The sequence below is a fragment of the Anarrhichthys ocellatus genome, unplaced genomic scaffold (assembly GCF_004355925.1).
Source record: "Anarrhichthys ocellatus isolate YVR2014 unplaced genomic scaffold, GSC_Weel_1.0 scaffold35, whole genome shotgun sequence".
Lineage (NCBI taxonomy): Eukaryota > Metazoa > Chordata > Actinopteri > Perciformes > Anarhichadidae > Anarrhichthys > Anarrhichthys ocellatus.
In genome coordinates this window covers 1,795,503-1,818,691 of record NW_022280065.1, presented here as the reverse complement: position 1 = coordinate 1,818,691, position 23,189 = coordinate 1,795,503, and the positions used below count along the sequence as shown (strand labels likewise).

The 23,189-nt window shown below is 44.6% G+C and overlaps 1 protein-coding gene across 11 annotated transcripts in view; it reads left to right on the top strand.

Annotated features, from left to right (window-relative positions):
* The window catches only part of rbms3 (RNA binding motif, single stranded interacting protein), a 277,908-nt gene that overhangs the window by 139,156 nt on the left and 115,563 nt on the right, over nucleotides 1–23,189 (top strand). For all 11 annotated transcript variants that reach the window (XM_031866616.1, XM_031866614.1, XM_031866615.1 and 8 more), the window contains one exon: nucleotides 8,932–8,990. In XM_031866616.1, the coding sequence (XP_031722476.1) occupies nucleotides 8,932–8,990 (59 nt within the window). The remainder of the gene's footprint in view (nucleotides 1–8,931; nucleotides 8,991–23,189) is intronic.

Below are 23,189 nucleotides of genomic sequence, written 5' to 3'. Positions count from 1 at the left end.
ATCTCACTTTGCTTTTTTTTATATTCCAAATGAAATGAAATGTTTTTTGTTAGCACTTCATGCTGATCCACATCCACATCTAATCTAAACCAGTTTAAAGTTGTTTATCTCCAACGGTGGACTTTCATGCTTGCAGACAAATAGTGAGTTTCAGTAGATGTGCTGGCGTTTCATCACAGACGCTGTGTTGGAAAACAAGTTCGACCCTTTGAGGAAAATCAGAGTTCTCTTTTGTTTGTGGCACTGCTGGCTCTCTACCAGAGTTTCAGCTCTGCTTTTGAACTGTGTTCACACTTCTGTTGATGACTCACTACTGTGAAGACTGGTTACAGTTACAAATGTTTCTTTCTTTCTCTTTACTCTAACTCCCCTGAACAAAAACATTTTTTTTGGGGGGGGTACTGTTGTGTCCAACACATTCTGTATTATGTGGGGAAGTGCGGTAAATGAGTTCAATTAATCTTGGAATTTATAATGCTGGCAACATGTAGAGTTTTGTATTGATCTGATAATAGAAAAAGAACGGGTTATTGGTTATTCATGAGGAACTTACACAGCACGGTATAAACGCAATACATTCAAAGGAATACAAATGGACCAAATTTAGCAGATTGATCCAGTTTCTTTTAAAGTGACTGAGACTAAGTTGTAGGAACACTTCACCTGATGGAGGCTATCTGAATTCTTTCATTGAAAACCCCTTAATGCGAAGATAAATTGTTTTAAGTTTAACTCTCCAACAGTGAATTCTGAACACATGCTAAAACTTTTAAATCACCTTCCTTTGCTTTTATAAATGGCCTGTCCGGAGCCCGGTGGCCGTGGTGCTGCTTGCAGCTCTAATCTGTTCCTATTATGTGGGGAGGTGGGAAAGTTTGAATGGCTCTAATCAACTTGTCATCCATTTCACCATTTCACCAGGTGAAATGAATGTTCATGAAAAGAAATCACATCAGCGGGGAAATAAGGAAAAATTGAAATCTGAATAGTTGATGGCAACTAATGGCCACAGAGGGAGGCCACAGCCAACTTCAACAGACGGGCGCCATGACACGCCGGCCAAAGTGCTGCAGCCACTCAAATCTGTTTGAAATGCACGCACTTCAAGCTGCATGATGGTGTTGTTTTAGTCCAGCAGATTGTGTGTATGATGCCCAAATATACTAGATGTTCTGCAGTGTGACCAATGTGTGTGTTTTCAACCCCATGAAGGTAGCATTTGTCTAAGCAGAGGAAATAAGAAAAGAAAGCAAACCACCTCAGGTCGGAAGATGCTTCCCACATTTAGAGACGTTAAAGGTTTGAAAGTAAACATTTTGGCAGTTTACCACAAACCCGCCGACAAAACACGGGGGAACCCCAGCACCTAAAAAAAAAGCATGGTGAAATTCTGCCAAGAAAAATATAGTTCTAAATCCAGAAAAGGAATTATCCAATTTGTTGAAGCTTTTTTGATTTATTGCGCTCATGCTTGCCAGCACTGTTTTGATATTGATACTTTTATACTTTTATAGACCCTTTTAGAGTTTTTAAGCAATGAAACGTTAGTTCCCGCATGCAGATTACGGTTGCTTGTCAAGCTATACAGGGGCATTAATCAGTAAAGATCGCACATGCAACCTAAACAAATTTACTTTCCACATCTGTGTGCTGTTAGTGAGTGTGTAGAATACATTAGGAGGTGGCCCAATCTTTAGTGGCCAGATATATATACATGTATTTGGTGGAGGCACCTAGAGTAGTTCTCTGACACTCTTGTGAAAGGGAGGAGTGAGCGGAAGGGTATTCAGTTAGTTGCAACCTGCAACCTCATCACTAGGTGCCGCTAAATCCTACACACTGCGTCTTTAACAGCATCAAACATTCATCCAGAATTCCCAAAAACCAGCAGCGCCTTGGGCTGAGAGTCCTTAAGGCGGTCACTCGGTTAAAGCGGTCTGAATTCTGTAGAACTAAAGGGTCTTTCATTTAGACACAGTTCATGCTTTAACACAAATATGGAATACCTTTATAGCGCTTAAGTGCGGGGTCGACTTTGGACTCACTTTGCTGAGGCGTGTCATAGTCTCCATGCAGTTCCATGCTGGGATGAAGATAAAGGCCACCGCCACCATCCTGTCGGCTCAGAGGCTCCGAGGTCATGAGAACAATTCACTGATATCAACTCAGAGCCGGTGGACTGAGCAGCTGCTCTGCTCCCTGCCAGGTGTCCATCAGGACAGTGTTTAGTCCACCCACTGTGTGTCTCTGCCATCTTATTCATCTCTCTCTGTCTATTTTGTCTCTTTACGTTCCCATGTTAGCCACCAGAGACGTGTTTCTCATTTACGAATGCTCGGTATGTTGTGCTGCTCTTTCTGCATTATGACCTTCCCACAGAGGGCTTCAGTTTCAACATTTAGAAAGTTGTAAGTAAACAGTTGTACATGCAGTAATGTCATTTAGAGTTTAGAAAATCCGTTTTTTGTTGTTGTTGTATGTCTCTGCCCTCAGTTCAGCATGTCGCAAGCTCCAACGGTGCAAAACAGGCCCCGGGAAGACTAGCTGGTTGCTATGGCACCGACTAATGGGCCTCCTTAATAAAATCAAATCCAAAAAAAAAACACGTTTAGAAACATATATTTGAGGCTTAAGGTTAGCTGCAGCAATACAGATTTCCAATAGTCGCATAGCAACTGCAACAACATTGCACAAAAACATCTGTTTAATGTCGATCCATAAAGGAGCCCGGTGGACGGGGGCCGGACCTCGGTTTGAGCCACAGAGCTGTGGGACACGGTATCCGGGTTAAGACCGGGGGCGACTTTCAAGGGCAGCTGCCACTCGCTGCCTTTTCTAAAGCGAGATGATTCCTCCTGACTCTCAGCGACGAGGCACGCACGCCAATATGTTTAGTACGAACGCAAACATTCAAATTCACTCGACATACTCATTCTCTCTCTTTCTTCTTCTTGCTCACTCAGATCGGGTGAGCGCCCGACTGTTTGTTCGTGCGGTCTGTCTTAGATTTCCCATTTTTGTCTGTCGTCCTCTTTGTTTTGCTCCTTCTTACATCCTGTTTCTCCGTATTTATTTATTTTTAATCTTTGATATAAAAGTATAAAGAAGTCATGTTTCCATTCCATCTTCCTCTCTTCTGCTCCCTCCTCTCTGTATGTCTGCCACAGTGACACCTGTCTCTTGCATGCGCATCAAAGACTTGATGAAAACACATTCCATGAAATCGAAGGTTGTCTCGAGTGTTCAAAGCATAGGTGGAATTCTCTCTATATGTGCAAATACTTTTACTTATGATTGGAGTCAACAAAACGCTTGTTCTACCTACTCCTGACTAGAAATCAGTGATGACTCGGCTGCTCCTATTCCCATTTATAATCTGTTAAATCAACGAAATGTTCAGTAGGACTCGAGCTTTTTCTCATACAGTTGACGGCTTAAACGACAAGACTTTACTGGAGCGCATCCGACAAATTTACCATCACCGTTTCGTCAGCTGGAATTGGGGTAATGGTCGTCACCGCCTGAAATAATTGGTAGAAAACACATATTTGAATGCTGCTGTGTGCTACAAAAGAACACTAGTGTTACCATTACTCATTCAATGAGACAATGTTCTTCTCACACCTATGAAACCTCTCTGGATGATATGTGCAGCACGGAGCAAACAGTAAATCTGGATGGTGGGTGTCTGCTGCACCTGCTCCTGCATGAGTAGACCTCTGTGCAGCAGCCGCTTCTTCGTTTCAGCTACACCATCTACACTCTGCTAATTATTTAGCGTAAAAGACCTACAAGAGGTGAGGATTTGAAGTTATTGTTCTCCACAGTGTGCCTTTTTTTGCACCTGCCTCACTCCCCCAGCACAGGTGCTCCAGAGGTGCCGAAGAGGCCCGAAGCAGAGTTTTCTGCCTTTTTATACAATTCAGCTGAACACAGTAAAGCCTAACCCTCAAAGAGTGGTAACTCAAATGGTATATATATTTATATATATATATATACTATATTCCAGTCTCCATCTGCGGGCACAGATGGACCGTCGCATGCAGATACGGCACATTTGCGTGCACGCACAAACGTATATACAGCACAGATGGTCTTAGATCCTCGTTCGGGTTTCATCTACCGACCGTTCGAGGCTGTGCTGTGTAGTTTAATGACACACAAACCTATCGGAGAGTGTGTCCAAAGGATGAGAGCAAGGTGTCAACACAACACTTGGGTGGTCCATCTATCCTTTCCTTTCTATGCCTTCCTGTGTACACCACAGTGACGTGCTGCGGTTCTCTCTCTCTCTCTCTCTCTCTCTCTCTCTCTCTCTCTCTCTCTGCCCACATACAGCAAAGAGCCACTTCACTTTCCCAGCTCTGATGACGGAAATGAAACACGCCTGGATCGTTTCATCCAGCAAGAGAGAGTGAGAGAAAAGCGCCGGGATGTCACTCGCGTGCATGCAGCTGCCCTCTTAAAAAACGCGGCTGAGCTTTCGGCTCAGCTTCAGTTTTAGCGCATCTCGCTGCCCAGACAGCTGTCAAACGAATGACATGTTTTACATCCACCGCAATTTGTACATTTTCATCGGCCTAAAATAGCTCATAAAGCCTCTGTATTTTTTTTTTTTTACAGGCGGTTTCATTTCTGGCGTCTTCTTTTCTCGGGGTTGATCCGATGTTGCATCAGAATCATTGCCATGGGATTCCTATTAGGAGGGAGGAGGAAGAGAGTGACAAAAGGAGAGAAATGAAGGATACAGAGCAGGAAGGATAAATGGAGAGGATGGTAAAGAGGCCTGCAGAGAGCGAGAGAGAGAGAGAGAAAAAGAGAGGATGAGATTTGTGAGGAGGAGGAGGGAGGGAGGGAGGGAGGGAGGGCCGAGGGCCAGCGGAGTCAGAGATAAGAGGCTGCGAGAGTGATTGAAATAGGATTAGTGGAGACAGGCTCTGCATCCCCGGCCACAGCATCACAGTGTTAAACCTGTGCTTCACAGGGACTGCCTCTGTCACATCAAAGCCTCCCCAAGCCTGCCTGGCAGAGAGGCGAAGGAGCCACCGGCAGGGTCGTCCGCAGCCACACACACAAACACACACATGCGCCACATACATGAACAGGCTGATCCCGTCCTCCATCCGTCTCCAGTATGCCTCCATTATACGGGCAGGGAGCTGGCTCCTTCCACCTCGCCTTTTCATCTCGCCGCAGTGTCTTTGCGGTGTGCATTTGGACCACAGAAAGGATGCATTGATGAGCCATCTTTAACATTTAATGAGGCTAGCAGTGATGAGTTGGCATTGGAAAGCTACTGTCTCTCTGCTTCCCCAGAGTCCAAACAAAGTTTTAATGAGAACTTTCCCCCAATTTTGTGCCAAAAGCATTGAGCTTTTTAACTGCTTCCCAGACTGAAAGCATACAACATTTTTTTCACTTCAGTTGTGAAGCAGGGGCACACCTGTGTGCAATTAGACAGATATGCATACAGGGACAAGCATACTAGCTAGCATAAATCAATATGATCAATATCTGAAGAAACAATTTTTATTGTCATATACACGAAATTTGCCTTCTGCATTTGACCCATCCCTGTATATAGGGAGCAGTGGGCTGCCAATGATAGGCGCCCGGGGAGTTGGGGGTTCAGTGTCTTGCTCAGGGACACTACAACACGTGACCCGTCCCAGTCGAGGATTGAACCATTGACCCTGCGACAACCCTCTTAACCCAGTGAGCAGGGACACGTGACACATCCCAGTCAAGGATCGAACCGTTGACCCTGTGGTTACCAGACAACCCTCTTAACCCAGTGAGCCACGGTCGCCCATTGTGATGTAAGTTCTGTGGTTTAGTTATCACATTAACACATTACAACGTGTCTCCTCCAGGAGTTTAAGACTGTGCATGTGACAAGAAGCGAAACTTCGGCACCAAGGCGATGCCAGAATTCTGAAAACGTGACGTTACTCGTCTCTCTACCTGCAGGTACGATAGGTACTGCGGATAAGGCTCTAACTAACGGTGTCCCGCCGTCCCCTGTAATGCTTCATTGTAAACAACAAATCTGTGTTGAAATCGACAGAGGAGAGCTAGTTAGCTGTTAGCAGCCGTAGGACAGCATCCTACTGGTCCAGTTTGACTAAATAACGGAGCTAACGGCTAACATACGGAGGTCGCATTGAGTTAGATTACTGCGTTCAAGTTCTATTCAGTCAAAAAAGACTATAGGGGCGAAGGTGATCATGATGTGTTCAAATCTAATCTTGTAAAATGTATGTTTTGCTAGAAACTTGAGGCGAGTCCTCTGGGATTAACAATAAATTCACAAAAAAAGGTAATAAAGGAGTGTATGTTGAAGGACATGGGATTTATTGTTTTTTACCTTGTTCTTAAATTGGGCATCGATAATTCGGGAACTTCACAGTGTAGTTTCACTGGTGTATCGATCGACTTCTGGTATTGTGACATCATTGTTGCTTTATAATTTAGTGAGTAACTTGTATGACCCTATTTGAGTGTTTTGGCTCAGTTAAAAATGTACACAATAGTTGAGATCTTTTTTTTGAAACATCACATTTCTTTAGATTGTCAGTATCTCCGAGTATTAAATTGTATGAATAGTTCCTTGACATAAACAAAATGTTGTTGTCTAGCTTTATTGTGCTATAAAATGATATAAACCATTGCTAAACATTATAGTCGATCGCAAATTCTTACTCGTCGTTCTTCTCTAGTTTGTGAAATACTGCAGTTGCCAACCCAGCTCTGCATGCTCTCTAATCACACAGCACTCACGGTTCCATGTTCGTCTTGTGTACTTCAGCTTGAGAGCGTCTCAATGTGATCAAACGTCCTGCGTTAGTCCTGTTCTGTTGCCGTAGATTATGGATCCCTAAAGCTAAAATGGCCTGTTTATCTGCTGAAGAGAGACAATTCACTGATTGGTGAGTGCTCCCTCTCTGTGTGTGTACATGTGTGTGAGTGTGTGTTTGTGAGCGTACTCACGCGGTACATGTATTTGTGTGTGTGAGAGCTGGTAGTTTTCCTCTAGTAGCTCATCAGTTCATATCCACCACCCACCCCACCGCAGCATGCAGTAAATAGAGTCTCCGCCACTCGTTGAGAAATGGCACAATTATCCCCTGCTGGTGAAATATGGGCCGGGATGCACCACTGCTTCTTCCCTACAGACTGTGTGTGTGTGTGTGTGTGTGTGTGTGTGTGTGCGTGTGCGTGTGTGTGTGTGAACACAGGAAACATCCTTCCCCTCTGCTCACTCATTGTGATGTGCGTTCACCACATGTTCGTTCACCACATAAGTGAGAATTGTTCTCACTTATGTATTTATACACAAACATGTATGCATCACATAATCGCATACGCAAGTTTCATTGTACAAGCGAAGTTCACACACACACACGCATGCAGTATATGCAGACATGCAGATTGGCACACACACACACACACACACACATGCTGTACTGACAGTGCTACAATGCTTCTCACCCTGCACACAATGCAGAATGTTGCAGTTTTAGCTGAGACAAGCAGATAGAATAACTCACTGTCAGTCAGTCAGTAAGGTCAATCTTTCAATTCCAAAAAAATAAAAAAATCATAGCAACCCACTGTGCATGCAGAACTGTGGAGTAAAGGAATGTAAGGCCTTTCCGTTGAGCAGCGAACTACAGCAGTGATGATAATAGTGAGCTTGTGTGAATCATGTCATCCTTTGTGTTCTGCTTCAGGCAAATACTCCAACTTACACATCTTATGTCTCTTATATATGGGAAATATTTCAAAAATATTGCACACTCACCTAATTGAAAACCCAAAAATGATACAGGCATCAATACCACATGCAGTAACACGTAGCCCGGGTAACAAATGGATCAATCCATCAGAGGGCACCAGTAGCTCCTCCCACCATTCATACACATGATGGTCATTGTGCTCTTCCAGCTGTAAAGAAGATATCAAAATACAAAGCTTAAGTAATCAATGGGGGAAGGTTCATGGTGATATCTATTAGCTCATTTTTCTACCCTATCCACCTGTAGTGTCTACAGAATGTAAGGACTTTTACAATACGTTACTTGTAAAGGCCGTTTTTCTCATACTCTGAGACAGAAATCTCCCCTTCAGTAGCTCTTACATACACCACACTTTCCAATTCCATTCCGATCTATATTCTGACGGTTTTCACAGAGGGGTTTGTTCATATATCATTCATAGCCTGATTTATACAACATTTTGTTTCCTAAAAACATGGCGAAAATGGGATTTTTATGGCAGTTTTTTTGATTTATGGTGTGATACAAGGAGGTATCTTAAATTCCACCTGCAAGAACCTTTAACTCAAATATGTCAACAGAATGAAACAAGAATTTTGAATCTGGCTTCATCAAATCTTCAGATTCATAGTAAATCCGAACCTAGCTGTTTGGTTTATTTATAGAAACAAAATACAAGTGACCATGAATAACGTGTTCACTCTTTAAGTGCTAACTAACACCCACAAGATCAGTATGCAACAGAATGAATGAGTGTTATTGTAGCCTCACTGCTGACTGCACTTTTTGCTGACAGTGTAGTCTTCAGATGTAAAAGGAATAAATCTGAACTGAATATGTTGTACTGTACACTAACGACTTCACTTTTAAGAGCGTTCGCTGTGCTTGTGTGCTTTTAGACCTTTTGAAAATGTTCAGTGACTCGCTCAAATGTCAGAGGGCTGCGCATTCATTTGAAGTCAGCCATAAACATAATGTTATTAACCTCGAGTGATTTCTCCGTCCTATGGCTTTTGACATTTGTGCGACTTTGCAAATTGCCAGTTGCAACTAAATGGCACGGGACGGCACTCTTAGTGGACTGCCCCCCCCACCCACACAGTCAAAGGTGTGCAGGTCAAAACCACTCAACTTCATTTCTCTGTCTTTACAGGTATGGAAAAATAGTGTCAACCAAGGCCATCCTGGATAAAAACACCAACCAGTGCAAAGGTAAGTCATTACTTTGTCCGTCTTGTACGCGCTTGTTTTAGTGCGCCAGCCATCACTCTTAAGAGCATGTCTTGTCACGGCGAACAGCAATTCCAGCCGTAAATTTAGACATCAGCCGAGGAAGCCTTGCACCGTAAATCAGTGATTTAGCGAGTAGCTGGCTCAACGCTGCAGGAAGGCTTCGGGTAAACAACCCGCTCTTAGACGTCCCCTCCCTGTCTCCTCTTCCATTTCCTGTGGAACACCCATCATTTTGTGTGTTTTTTGGTCAAAGGTTCATTCACAGTGAATGGTGCGCACATGCAGCGATGACATTAGCGTTCTCGTTTTGAACCTGTTTCTTGTGCACGCAGGCACGCTGCACGCATTTACACGCTTGAACGTCCGCGCATACTCGACCAATTAGAGGGCTAACGAGGTAGCTGGGATTTTATTAACCGTTTACTATCGTTGTCACACTCACCTGCCCGGGGTCTTGGCTCCGGCTTCACTTCAGCCACCGGCCTCGCATTGGCTGTAAATACATTTCACGCGCTTTTTTCTTTTTGTGACCAATCAGTCGGTAATGATCAAGACCAGTCGTCAGTGAAGAAAGAGGGCGAGAGAGAGGGAGAGAGAACGAAGCGATAGCGAGATGAGAAAAAAGAGAAAAAAAGATTAGTGTGCTACTTGCCCCGAGGTGTCTGGCAGCACTGTTTAAGAGCTATTGAAGTTCCATCAATACTTTTAATTGCTTTTTGTGGTTTCCCGGCTCTGAAGTGTGGCCTTTCAAGGTGAAGCTGCCTTCTTAACCCTGCTCCACACCTGAGTTTATCCTGCCAGGCATGCTCAGGGTCAAAATGCTGAGGAAAATAACCTCTAGCCTGTTAGAGGATAGAGAGAGAGAGAGAGAAAAAGAAAAGGTTGATTATCTTGACTGGTCCTTTTCTTTGCGAGTCCTACGGGCTATGAAAGACGAGACTGGATGCATGTTAGTATGAAGGATGTATCTGCAGGTCGAAGGACACAGCACAGGGTGGCTAGGAAAAGATGGGGAAAACAATGTAGAGGAAGGTTAGACTTCTCTAGTCGGTCTCTAAACGCTTCTGTGAGACCGAACACAATCTCCCTGCTTTTTTGAATTTAGGACATGTAAGGGGCATCTTACAGGTAGGTTTGCATCTAAAACTCCCCAGACGTTTGCTCGGTGGAGATCTCAGTCGGTCTGGTATCGCGTGACTACGGTGAGGTAAACCGCTTCCAATTTCTGCGATGAAAGAAATGCACTGTGCTCGCTCCCAGGTTATGCCTTTGACTCGAGTTAAAAATCAGCTCGGCTTAGCACTGTGTGGTGTGGGAGACAATGTTTCCCATAAGTCACCCTCCTGGAATGCAGCGCTGCAGAGAGGCCAAAAAGCAAACATAAGCAGACGTATTTTATGACTGGAAAGGATGGTCCTGCTCTGCATTCAGCGGGAGGAGGAGGTGTCTACAAAGAGTGTGAGGAGAAGGACTCGGTAACCTTGAAGAGAAAAATACAGTCCTACAGCGTTTGACAGAAAGGTTGAAGGAGAAGCGAAACGGCACGAAAACAACATTCCCACATTTGCCACAACTCTGCATCTCTCCCCCACACGTATCTCACTATCTCGTGAGAGGTGAGCCGGTATCAGAGCATTAACGAGGCACGCAGGTGCATTGAAGCCCGGTGGGCCGGCGTGCGTCCGCGCTCCCGGTAACAAAGCGAAGATCGACACATCGCCCTGATGTAGTCACGCATTGTTTCCAGTCATTTGACCCCCGGCGACCCTGATACTTGTTTAAATGTCAGGGCCGGCGGCTTATTGCTGCCGCGCCGCCGTCACACGGGCGAGCATCCCTCTCCTCCCGCTCCACCTCCTCGCCTCCCCCTTGTGTTATTTGCGTTTTGCTTCAGTTCAGTGAGCGCGCCGCCGTAAACAACGTGAGAGGAATGGGATAGAGAAGAGGTCAGGACCAGTCATCTCCGCCACAGAGAGAGATCGGCAATCAGCCCGTCGAACAAAAAAGAAGAGGGGATCATGTCTTCTACTCGCTGTTTCTCTGCTTGATTGTCGAAGTTTTTAGACATCTAGATCCCATATGGATCTAGTGCCGCTAGATGACTATATTTCAACATCTAGCAGGCTCAGCTTGAGGCAGATTTTACGGGAGCTCCTTGTCATATTTCTTGGGAAAAGCTTTACAAAAGTGGTTTGATTGTTGACATAAACTATAGAGCTAGTGAACAGGTTTACCAGTTAGATGCCACCACAGCTTGTTTACTGGAGCCTACAACTAAAATCGTTATATAGCGACTGCAGGGATTCGTATGTGTACACTCGTGTGCCCTCACACACTCTGTACCCACAGGCCTTTAGCCATTCTGTTGCTAGGGCAACAGCTTTGGTCCACTTCCTGGCAGCTTCTGTATCAACAAACAACACAACAGGAAATACAAATGTTTACAATGTTCATGCTGTCAAGTCTGAACAGGTCCTCGTGCTTTGTATGATATTATTTCCCTTTACTTAAAGTTCGTGAATGTTAAATGCAGACGGCTGCTTTTCCACAGCAGGCGTTCTGTTGGTCGGGTCGATATAAAACGTCTATAAAAAGATGACATTGAATGTGAGAGAGATGATGGGAAGGCGGACCGCTGATGATATGTGAGATGGAATAGTGAGCGTGGGAGCGTTGAAAAGCAGAAAAACAGTGATGACGCTCTCTGTACTTACAGGTCAGATGTTAGGGAAATGCGTATCTTAGTGTGCGCCTAAACATGAGCCAACACACGTATGGCGCCAACACACGTATGGCGCCCACGCGCGAACATGAACACCCACACACACACACACACGCTTTCTCCCCACTATACATCCATCTATACGTTTGCCCCCTCAGTGGACGAGTGTGTTTGAAGTACCACATCGCAAAAAAAAAAAATAACGACACACCAAGACCATGTAATACACCTCTGCCACGCACTCGAACACAAAGGGCGCACAAAGACTGATCGTACCCCCCCACCCCCAATCCGTCTGCCCGAGGTGTGTTGGGCTCCTGCAGCAGTGGCCACGCAACAGATCCATCAATCCTCTTCCTAACATCACAGCATGTGTGCCTGCCTGCCTGTCTGCCTTTTCTGGCTGCTCTCCTCCACCACCGCACCACGCAGGCCTTTCAATAAGCCTCGCTATCTTCCCAGCGCTGACTCACTCCCTCGCTCCCTGCCTTACTCTATGACACACACACACACACACACACACATTTGTACTTTTGCAAGGGTACACAACAGTCCCATACACACCGTGCATGCCCATAAATGCACACACATGCTTTGGATGTAGCCCAGCTCAGAGAGAAATGCTAACAGGAAGTTGTGAAAGGGCCTTAGGGCTGTCGAGCGCTGTGGGTAAGAGGAGGCATTCAGCTCTTCATCTCTCTCTGTTTTGCTCTCATTGCTCCTCCGCACTCTCACACCGCTCCTCCTTCCCCTGTTTTGTCTCTTTTACTTTTCTCCCTCGATCTCATACACTGTCTGTCTATATTATCCTTCCCTGCACTTTCATGGTTACTGTAGAAATGCAGCAGAGATTTGGGGGGGGGGGGGGGGTTTGCATCACAGACAGAGGGAAAAAGGGATGGATTGCGGGAACCCAAAACTGCGCGTTTGCCATCCGTGCCCACAAGTACCTCTTAAAAGGCAGCGGCTGCGTTTGAAATGAAGCAGGGCCAACCGAATGGAGACGTTTTAGTTTTTTCCTGCCAGAGCCCGGAGGCAGAGGAAATGACCTCAGCCCTCCGAAGGACCTCCGTTTCCCCCCTCCGCCGCCGGGAGATAAGGCTGCCTCGAGATTCACCGGCCTGACTGGCGCTCTGCCGCGACGGACCACCGCACTGACCGGTGGCAGACAGATGAGATGAGAAGATAGTCCCTCGTGGCCGTGTGTTTCGGCAGTTTGCTGTTGTCTTTTCTTTCTTCGCCCTGTAACACGCCATCCATTTTTCTATGAGGATGTTTATAAAACTCACAAGGGCATTACATAAACCTGCATCTTGAAAGAATCACTGTCGCCTTTACTCCATTATGTGGGTGACTTGATGTGAAACAGGCCGACTTCCTATTTGGTCCCAGGAAGTCCAATCACGTTTGAAGTGTCTAAACAATTGGTTGCATACATTAAAGTGATAAAGTGTTTGGTTTAATAAAAATGTAGTTTTCTAATGTAGCAGAGCGTCTTTGCATACTGTTCCTGAAAACTCTTTTGAATACTGAATCACCGTTTGCCGAGCTGGGCTGGCTGCAATTTAACAGCCTGTCAGAAGCTTGACCATTACAATGCGAAGCATCCAACGCCCTTACCAGAGCGTCAGCCTAATGGAGAAATATCGGCAATGTTACATTCTATAAAAAGGTGACGCTCTCCAAAAAGACCTGTTTTTCATTGTCACGTCCATGTGTATCTGTGTGTTTGGGTTGGGGTGGGAAAGAGGGGGAGGGAGTGGAGTGGGGGAGGCAGAAAAGGCAGAGAGTGCTTTTTGCATCCGTTATTGGTTTCTCATTAGAGGGCTGAGATATAAACATTTGTCTATGTTGTACACGGTGCCGGCGCAATTAAGGATTCTCTTTGCCGCCCCCTCTGCCCTTTGAAAGTGAATTATGTGCAGATGAGAATCTCGACTGAAATGTGGCCAACAGCAGACCTTCTCCAAATGCCTCAGCTCCCTGAAAGCCCGTTCCAGAAAGAGGCGAGAGCGGCCGGGGAGCGAGGGAGAGGGAGCGCGTGCCGTTTTCCTGCTTTGCATTGCGTATTAATGACTCTAATTAGCAATAGCTGAGGGATAATCACATTGATTTGGACAGATTCAGCATGCGGCGCCTCACTGGATAACGCCCGCAGCCTTTGTTAGCATCACATGCACAAACAAACGCACACACACAAAAAAAAAATCCCTTTTCTCTCCCCCCCTTGTCTCCCCTACACCCTCCCCCCTCTGTCTCCATTCCAGTAAGTTCCAAGTTGGCCATCCACCAAGGCACCTAGGCATCTGATTGGCCAAGTTTGACGTAAATGGAAGCGGCCCGGGCCATAGGTGCTGCGTTCCTTGAGCTCTGACCTTTTGCCCCCCCCCCCACACAAACACCCCTCCACTTCCTGTGCTGTTCTTGGATGCAGCGCGGTCATCGGCTGTACATGTGTGCATATTTTGAGGGACTGCGTGTGTGCGGTGGAGGTCGCGGTGAGGTGAAACCCAGGGGCCGCAGAGTCACAGATCAAAATAGACCACGGTTTCCCGGGAACATTTTTTGCACACAGATTCGTTGCAGATTGGAGGAATTTGTTTTGTCTCTGAAGCGTTGTTGTTGACTCTCCGTCTTGTGGATCCAAACAGAGACCGAAAATTCCGTAACGAACTTCGACAAAGTACAAGCAGACCTTTGGGGATTATCTGGTGCAGATGTTTGTTACCACGAGGCCTCTTCTTCTCTCGTCATTGGCTAATTCTTTGCCTTGTTTGTTGACAAAATGCCTCAGAGGGCACTGGTGGAAGGTAAGGGGGGCGTACCTCAAGTCATCTCTTATCCTGGACCTAACCCTGTGGATGACGGGGGGGGAAACCGCAGTGAGGGATTCGGCCGTCCACTGACCTGCCAAGGCCCCGGCCCCCGTGCACATCCCCTGACTAATGATCCCACCCTTGATTGGTTAAGGAAGGCATTAATCATAACTGCAATGAAGAGGAAGGCCAGCTGGGGGCGGCCAGGCCGTTCCTCATGAACGACTAACAGATGCAAAGGAAAGCGCCGCATAGAGGGAACGGGAGACTCTATGTCTAGATTTTTAATGTCCGTCTGTACCTGGAGATTCTCCTCATGCTACGAGGGCGCCGGATTTTCATCGATCTGGCTTTCTTTCAAATATTTACCCGTTCCTCTCGTCTCGCTGGTGGCGCGTTCAGGTACCCGACGTGATAACGTTGCTTATTACAACCTGCCGCTCAAAAGGGGGGTTAATGTAGTGGCGCACGAGACGGCACCCAGCACGAATACTTAACGGTGCAAATCCCCCGGAATAGTCAGAGTGATGGGAGTGCGGTTATTTTAAGACGCTCTGTAGGTGGAGTGAGAGAGAAGTGTGGGGAAAAAGGACCGCACCTACTCGTTGTGTCAAAAAGTGCTTATACTGCTTGTGGCATTTTCACATCAACGGGTACCATAATGAGCAGCTATCCAGGGTTGTTTGACATTCTAACCTGAGTGTGTGTAGGTGTGTGTGTGTGTGTGTGTGTGTGTGTGTGTGTGTTCTTTGGTGGTTCTGTATAGCCACTCAGTGTTTTTCTTGCCCCGGGTCTCGTTTTAACAACCTCTTGACAAGTAATTAACACCCTTCTGGTCTCAAACCTCTCATGAGTGCTCTTCACGTGTTGCACCAAACACGTCGGCGTTTGCCATTAAGCTAGCGTGCAGATGGAGCCGAGCATCGATGTTATCAACAGATCTTGAATGAAGACCATATCTGCACAGTTTAGGAGACATCTTTTTTTCTGCTAATTTAAATCAGTGAATGTCAGCAATGAGGAGACATTCTCCCAACGTGTGAATGCTGTATATTTGAATGCCTCTTCAGGTCGGTGAAGATAATCGTGTATTCCTAGAGGCTAGGTCTTCTGACACCATTTGTCTTGATGCCATGTTTTAGCACCACAGCGTGGATTTTAACATAATTATAGACCTCTTTTAACACACATATTTTAAATGGCGCCTCGTCTGTCATGCTGGATTTATAGCTGAGAATGCAGCTGAAGCCATATGGTGCTGTGCTATAGCAGAGTGTGGACGGATAGGAATTAATTAAGGAACAAAGGAAGGAGGGTAAAAAAAGGAAGAAAAATGATGACGAGCTAAATGAAGAAGAAAGGAAGGCTGAGACGGAAAAGAGATCATTATTGTGAATCCAGATGTTAAAATACTTTAATATTCAACCTTTTGAAAATGTTAATCTAACATATTATTTCACATTTCATCCCTGCTTCATGGTGACACTTACTGCAGGCTGATTTGCCAGTCAATATAAAGAACAGCAACATTACTACAATTTATCTAAAAAGCGTGTCACAGACATGAAACAAAGTCAAAATTTATTTTAAACTTAACACTTCCTGCTTCCATGTTCTAAATGAAAGCCCTCTAGCGTCTTTCTGTCGACAGAATCCCTTCATTTGCTGACACAAGGCTTTTATTTTGAAAGGTTTGCCGTACAGTATTATGAAAGATGCGGTGACTTGCATAGCGCTATTAATTAATACAGTACTGGCTTTTAATTGTGGATTGTTATTATTTGTTACAGATGAGCACACGCTTCTAAACCGTTTTATGTCTAAAATAAACACACATGACATTTATTATGAAATCAAATGAAAAATTGTGGCCCGGGCGTCAGGGTCACATGAACAGTTTCATCCCTTACGTGCATCCAATCTCTCCCACGTCTGCAGGGGCATCGCTGCTGCACCGAACCCATCTGAAACATTTGCACAGATATTGGATGTCCAGTTTGTCTTCGGCACAATGAGCTGCCAGTGGCCCCTTTGGCCGTGAGCCCTGGCTCTCTGCCCTCTGCAGATCCCGACTGCAGCTCTCTGACAAGGACACTCCTACACCTGCAGAGAAGATGACAAGAAATACAATACAGCCAATGGGTCGGCTGCTTCAGCCCAAGACGAATGCTTTAGCTATAAATCCATGCTGCAGGGTTGATAAGTTAATTGCCTGTACCGCTATCTCCTCGCCTGTGTCTAATATGGAAGAGCCCTCTGTGAGAGTCATTTCACTACAGATAGTGTTGTCTCCAAGCGCGAGGCAGCCAGGATGGCGACACTGGACCAGTAAAGGAGGGATCTTAATTTTGAGTCGGTGCTAGAGCTGCAGTCCGCGGGTGCATGAGAATAGTTTCATGCGTTTGTGCTTGCATGTTGTTGCTGATCTCCCTGATGTGTCTTTCGGTTCACGTGTGCACAAACGCTGTGTGGAGTGGAGCGGTTGCAGATTTTGTAGGATGTCACATATAGATGAGGTTGTGGTATTATTGGTATTGTTTAGGGCTGCACAATTGATCGTAACAATGCCTAGTGCAATTATTAAATCGCTGGAGGTTATTTGTTAAAGATAAGATAATCCTTTATTAGTCCCACAGCGGGGAAAGTTGCAGGATTTCAGCAGCAAAGCGGACAGTGCAACAAGAGACGTCAGCAGAAAACAAAACAAGTACAATAGATAGTCAAACAGTAAAGGTATAATAAATAAGTCAATCACACCAAAACAACAAAAGCTATAAATACAATATAATCAGAATGAGTGGTTGGATATTAATACACATACAGTATGAGGTAGAAAATATGAAGGGTTTATATTGCACATACGTACATTGCATTGATATTGATATTGCACATGAGAGAATGAATGAATGAGTAAAAAAAGTAAAAAATAAACGTGTGTGTGTGTGTGTGTTTTGCAGATGTTTCTCATTGGGAGAACCTTCAACTGAAAGATAGATTTATGGTCTTGCCCTGTTTACTCACTTACCCTCACATACACACAGGCACAAACACACACACACACACACACACCAACACACCAGAGTTTAGTGGAGGGTAGCCACAAAATGTATCATCAGTCACCACTGGTGGTGCAGGATGAATGGAGAAGGATAGAGGAATGCAGTGCCAGCGAGGATGCTCTCCTCTGGGTTTGGAGTGTGACCACGGCGGTCTGGACTTGGCCGCAGTTAGTCATGGATGCCCTCTCACTATTTAAACACCCCCCCCCCCCCCCCCCAACACTCGTCAGTGTTTGCACAGCTCACCGTGGCCTCACACAAGCACCACCCGCCCCTCCTGCAGGGCAGAGAGGCTGGGCAAACCCCCAAACTGACCAGAGACATCTATAAATGTGCAAGCGGTAATATATTTTTACAGCTTCTCTTCATTCATGTATGGAGGTTTCTTTTTGAATTGTTTCTGTGAGAAACAATCTGTGTGTCAAAACTTTATTTTCCTTAATGACCACAGAGACCAATTATTTTACATTACATAAAAAATATTTGTATTATTTGTTCACCTTTTATTATATCATTAATCACTTAATCAATTAGTCTAAATGAGTCCAGAAAAATACAGAACATTTCACTCTCTTAATTGATTGACAGCCATCAATTAATTGATCATCATCAACCATTTCATTGATGAAGTAATTATTTTTGTCATTCATCACGGAAAAAATCTAATATTTGCTGGTTCGAGTGTCGCAAATGTGAGAATTGTGTCCTTTACTCTGTAGATCATTGTAAACTGAATATATTTGGGTTTTGGAATGTTTATTATATTATATACATTTATTATAAAGTCCATTTCAATCACCTTGGGCTCTTTTTTCACTCTTTTCTGACGGTTTATAAACTGAATTATTAAAACGATCAACAAATGAATGGTTAGCTGCAGCCCTGAATGTCTCACTTGTCTCACTTATTTGGCTGTTTTTCGTTGATTAATGACTCCATTCTGAAAAATAATGATCAATTAATTTACATTTCATTAACAAATGTATGAATTGACTAATCATTTCAGCACCACATGCTACTGCACACACAGAATTGACTCGCAAAAATCCAAAATCACATGTTGGCAAGGTTTTAACAATGAACGTACTGTAGGATGGAGCGTGGTGGGGCGCTACGGCCGCACCATGAATCATAAGAATCATATTACAGGCATTGTTATGCATATTTGTCCATGGTGCGGCGCATCTATCTCCTCCATTAACCATAATTACTTTTATACATGCAAACCACGAATTAAGATTGGTGTAACCGCGATGATTAATCTCCAATGTGCGACAGCAGCTTCAGTCCTCCTCTTGATGACTCACAAGGACGTAAACAATTACACTGTTTGCCCCGTTCGCCATTGTAATGCTCCGTGACTTTCCGTTGATTCATTATTCATACTTAGGGCATTATTATTCCATTGTATGCTGTGCAAAATGGGATCATTAGCGCTGAATATTAGAATGTGAAAAATGGGAAAATATTGGGGGAAATTGGTGGTGGATGTAGTGGCTAGGAAACCCCAAACAATCCCGACTATTAGCAGATAAAAAATAGTAATTTCCCCAGAAGTAATTAGGATTAGCATAATTTGACGGCGCATGAATGATGCGTGGATGATTGATACGTCGATACACGCACTGTAATGAGTCCCTTATCTGCGCTCTCCACGGAAGACTTTTGTGCTGAGCGTAGCCCGAGGTGGCATCATCTATACTGTAGTCCTACACCTCCGTTAGAGAGCGCCCTGCCTCACGCACACACACACACACACACACACACACACACACACACAAGCGAGCACAGTCAGTGGGCCCGCAGTAGAGTAGAAGCAGTGGCAGCATAGCACCATCCTGTAGTAACTGATTGAAGATGGTCCTTTTATCTTGACAGGCTCCCTGTTAAAGCCAGACCAGGAAATATGATATGGCAGCTCATGTCCTCTTTATTCCTCTCAGAGAGACAGTCTGTGTGTCTGTACATAACCCCATGTGTGTGTGTGTGTGTGTGTGTGTGTGTGTGTGTGGGCTCGAGTCACTGTGTGCATGCACACATTAGTGTGCAGCTGCACACCATTATCAGCGGCCACGTATGCAGTCAGTCACTTTGAGCCGCTTTTAAGTGACAGCTATCGATTGGATGTTTGTGTTGTTGCAGAGGCTTCAAAGCAACACCTTGCCCTCTGCATCCCACTTAAGATGGGAAGCCGCATTGAATACAGTAGGAGGACAACATGTACTTGCTTCCAGGAAATACACTCCTCTGTGTGTGTGTGTGTGTGTGTGCGAGTGCGGGTGTTGTTAAAAAAACGTGTGAGATGTGATGTCTTCAATGGAGTGTAGTGTTTCTTGACCCCCCGCTTCTTCTTCACAACTCAATAGGCTGTTTCTTCTGCTCGATGACAAACCAAACAACATAAATACAGTAGCGGGACCTACAAACACACACACACACACACACACGTAGACACAGTACCTGGTAATTCTGTACACACTGGATAAATCAAGACACCTTCAGCTAATCCAAAACTTTAAACCAACAGCAACTGGAGCTGCAGCCAATCAAAATACTTCACATTCAATTACAAGAGCCACTATGTCTCAAACCATATATGGATATTTCAATTTTACACACAGTCTTTTGCTTGTATATGTTAATGATATACAGAAGTATGAAGTATATTTCAAATAGATGTATGGCAAAAATGATACATGTGCTCCAACTGATATCATAAACAACTTTATCTAAATATCTAATAAGTAGAGGTACATTACAGAAAACCCTTGAAGTCATAATCAATAATAAATCTGTGAGGTGACGGTGGATCCAATAGGGTTCCGTCCTAGAAAGCAAAACATCCAAATCACCTCTTCTACGGCAAAATTCAACAGAAAGAGCTGCTACTGGATGATTCATGTTGTTGCTTCTGTATTCAGCGATATGAGATTTCAGTGAGTTTCTTTACTGACTGCAGGGAACGCTGCTAAAGTAGCTTGAGCTGGCACTAGAAGAGAAGGTAAATATGAGTGTACCAGGTCTCTGAGCTTTTTAACTCCTTTGTATAGTAGAAATAACTCACATTTTCCAAATTACTCTGGGTAATCATAGTGATACTACAGTTATAGCTTATAATGTCTACAACTCAAAGTTGGACTGAAGTTAATAAATGTTTGCTAAGAGACCGGTCTATGCAGAATACACACTTGGTCCAACTGGTAATGACCAAAAAGCATTTAAGTCATATTTATTCTGCAGTGACAGAGGTGACACAAGCAAGCTAAGCTAGCTGGTGTCCAATATCCGAGTGGAATGCAGACTTAACAGCACAGTCCTCCCAGACACTGACTATTAATGGGACTTGTGTCTTAAGTTGCTAACGGTACATAACCAAAAAGAAAGGTAAAAAAATCCTAAATCTGAATATATCTGAAGTGTGTAAACCTACACTTTGCTCTTTAAACTGTGAGGATGAGCCTCTTAACGTCTATGGTCTGTCACAAGTATTGAAGCAGAGGAGCTCAGACACACACACACACACACACACACAGAAAGATTCAGAATGTCCCATAACCTCCACAGCCATTCTGTCTGATAAAAGCACAAATAGACTCATGCTGTCTCCATGTCTCTCAATGATTATGTTTTATTTCAACAAAACAAGCCTTTAACAGTTTTGCCCCGTGGCTGCGGATCAAACATGCCACGTTATACAATCATTATGCGTATATATTTCTGCTACAGTAACTGCACAGGGGAAGAGCAAACTGGAACTTTTACTGGAGGCAGCTATACAGCCGAGTGTCGAACCAGTCCTTCTCGGTGCATTCAGCTGACTCCAGATAGCCCGCTTCCCTCACGCTGCCTTTCTTTTGAACCCGCCCTTTCTCTCTCGCTCTCTTTCTCCCTGCCTCCCCCTCACCTCTTCATCCATTCAGAGCTGTCTGAATGTAGGTCAGCCTTCTCTAAAATCCTCATCCTGCTGAAAGTTTGATAAGTGCACTCCAGGTGGTAGTGGGGTGAATATTAAATTTGTAATTGGGGGGGTGGGGGTCCCAGGTATATTCAGATTATTAGAGAGAGCCAGCCGTCGCCCAGAGGGCCGCGGTAACAATCGGTGTGGTTCTCTTGATGTGATTTTAATATGTTCTTAGATCTGCAGAGAATCATTTGTCCGTTTTGTTTAAACCCAAATCACCCAAATTACAAACAACAAAAAAGCGCTTATACCTCTGGTCGTGTGTAGCCATGCAGGTAGATCCATCTCTGGGTTTTCTGCCTCCGTCTCGGTGGAACTGAGGTGAAAGGCGTTTTTTGTTTTTGCGGTGCTCACAGCATTGAATTGCATTTAAAAGATTCAACAGCAACATGTCTGTACCGCCTCGCTGTAAACAGAGAAACACGGACATGTGACAAATTAAAGGGACAACCCTGAACATAAAACGGGTTCCATACGAGAGGGAACAGTGAACAACAATGATGTGAGTAAAATGCTAAAGCCTTCACGGCCACCAGAGCTCACTCTCACTGAAAAACCTCAGCAGTCTGGGAGGACGGTGGCCGGAAAACTTTCCTCTGCTGACTGACCGGAGTTTATGGAAAGACCAACGGTGTTGTTTCCATGTATGGATTGATAGATTGTATTCAGCGTATGCCTAATGTGGAACAAAGTCCGATGCGAAACAGTCGGCCTTACTCAAATGCTGCAGACAGTAGATTTAGAGAAACGAGTGACAAAAACTCTTCAAGAAAACACTACCCACATGGATTGCCCTTGACACGGTGCTCCTCACCACCACCATCATCATCTAAACACCAAAAGAGGGAATTTATTTTGGCCTGTATATTTTGGTTCCTCCAGTAGAGTTCAGTCTGTGCCGAGGCACATTTTGTGGTAGCCCAAAATCGAACAAAGACACTTGATGTGATGATGATAGCTTGTACAAAGCGTGGTGGATGGATTATCCACGCTTTCAGTTTCACCAAAGCCAAAATTCAATTCACCTCAGTTGTATTTGGGAGGAAATCTCAAAAATCTCAAAAAACCTGGCCAAAGGAAATCCTCTAATGATCTGCATGGTTAGATAAGGCACGAATAGACCAGTTTCTTATTTGATTGAAGGCGGCCCTCCAAATTAAAATGCCTTTTTTAATAAACTCTGATGTGAGTTAAGTTTTGCTTTCTTGAAATACTGTATTAGATAAATGTATTGAATTTAATATGACATTAAATGAGCTGCTTTCTAGGTTTATTCATGTAATATAATAGTTGGACATACTGTCGACCTGGTGTCTCCTGTAAGAAGTAATACATTTTTAAAGAAAGGGTACATTTTTGCGTGACTGCCACCTCCATTTGAATCGTTTCGCTCTCGCTCTTCATATTTCCACAATTAAAGAGCCGCCCCTCCCAGCCCCCCTCTAACAGCTGGCCGTTAATCAGTCCTCGCACTTGATTTCTCTTCCGCCACAGGTTATAATTTTCACATTGCTCCACACTCCTTCGCCGCCAACCGACAGGAAAATGACCCCAACCCCTCACCACCACACAGACACACACACACACACACACACACACACACACACACACACACACACA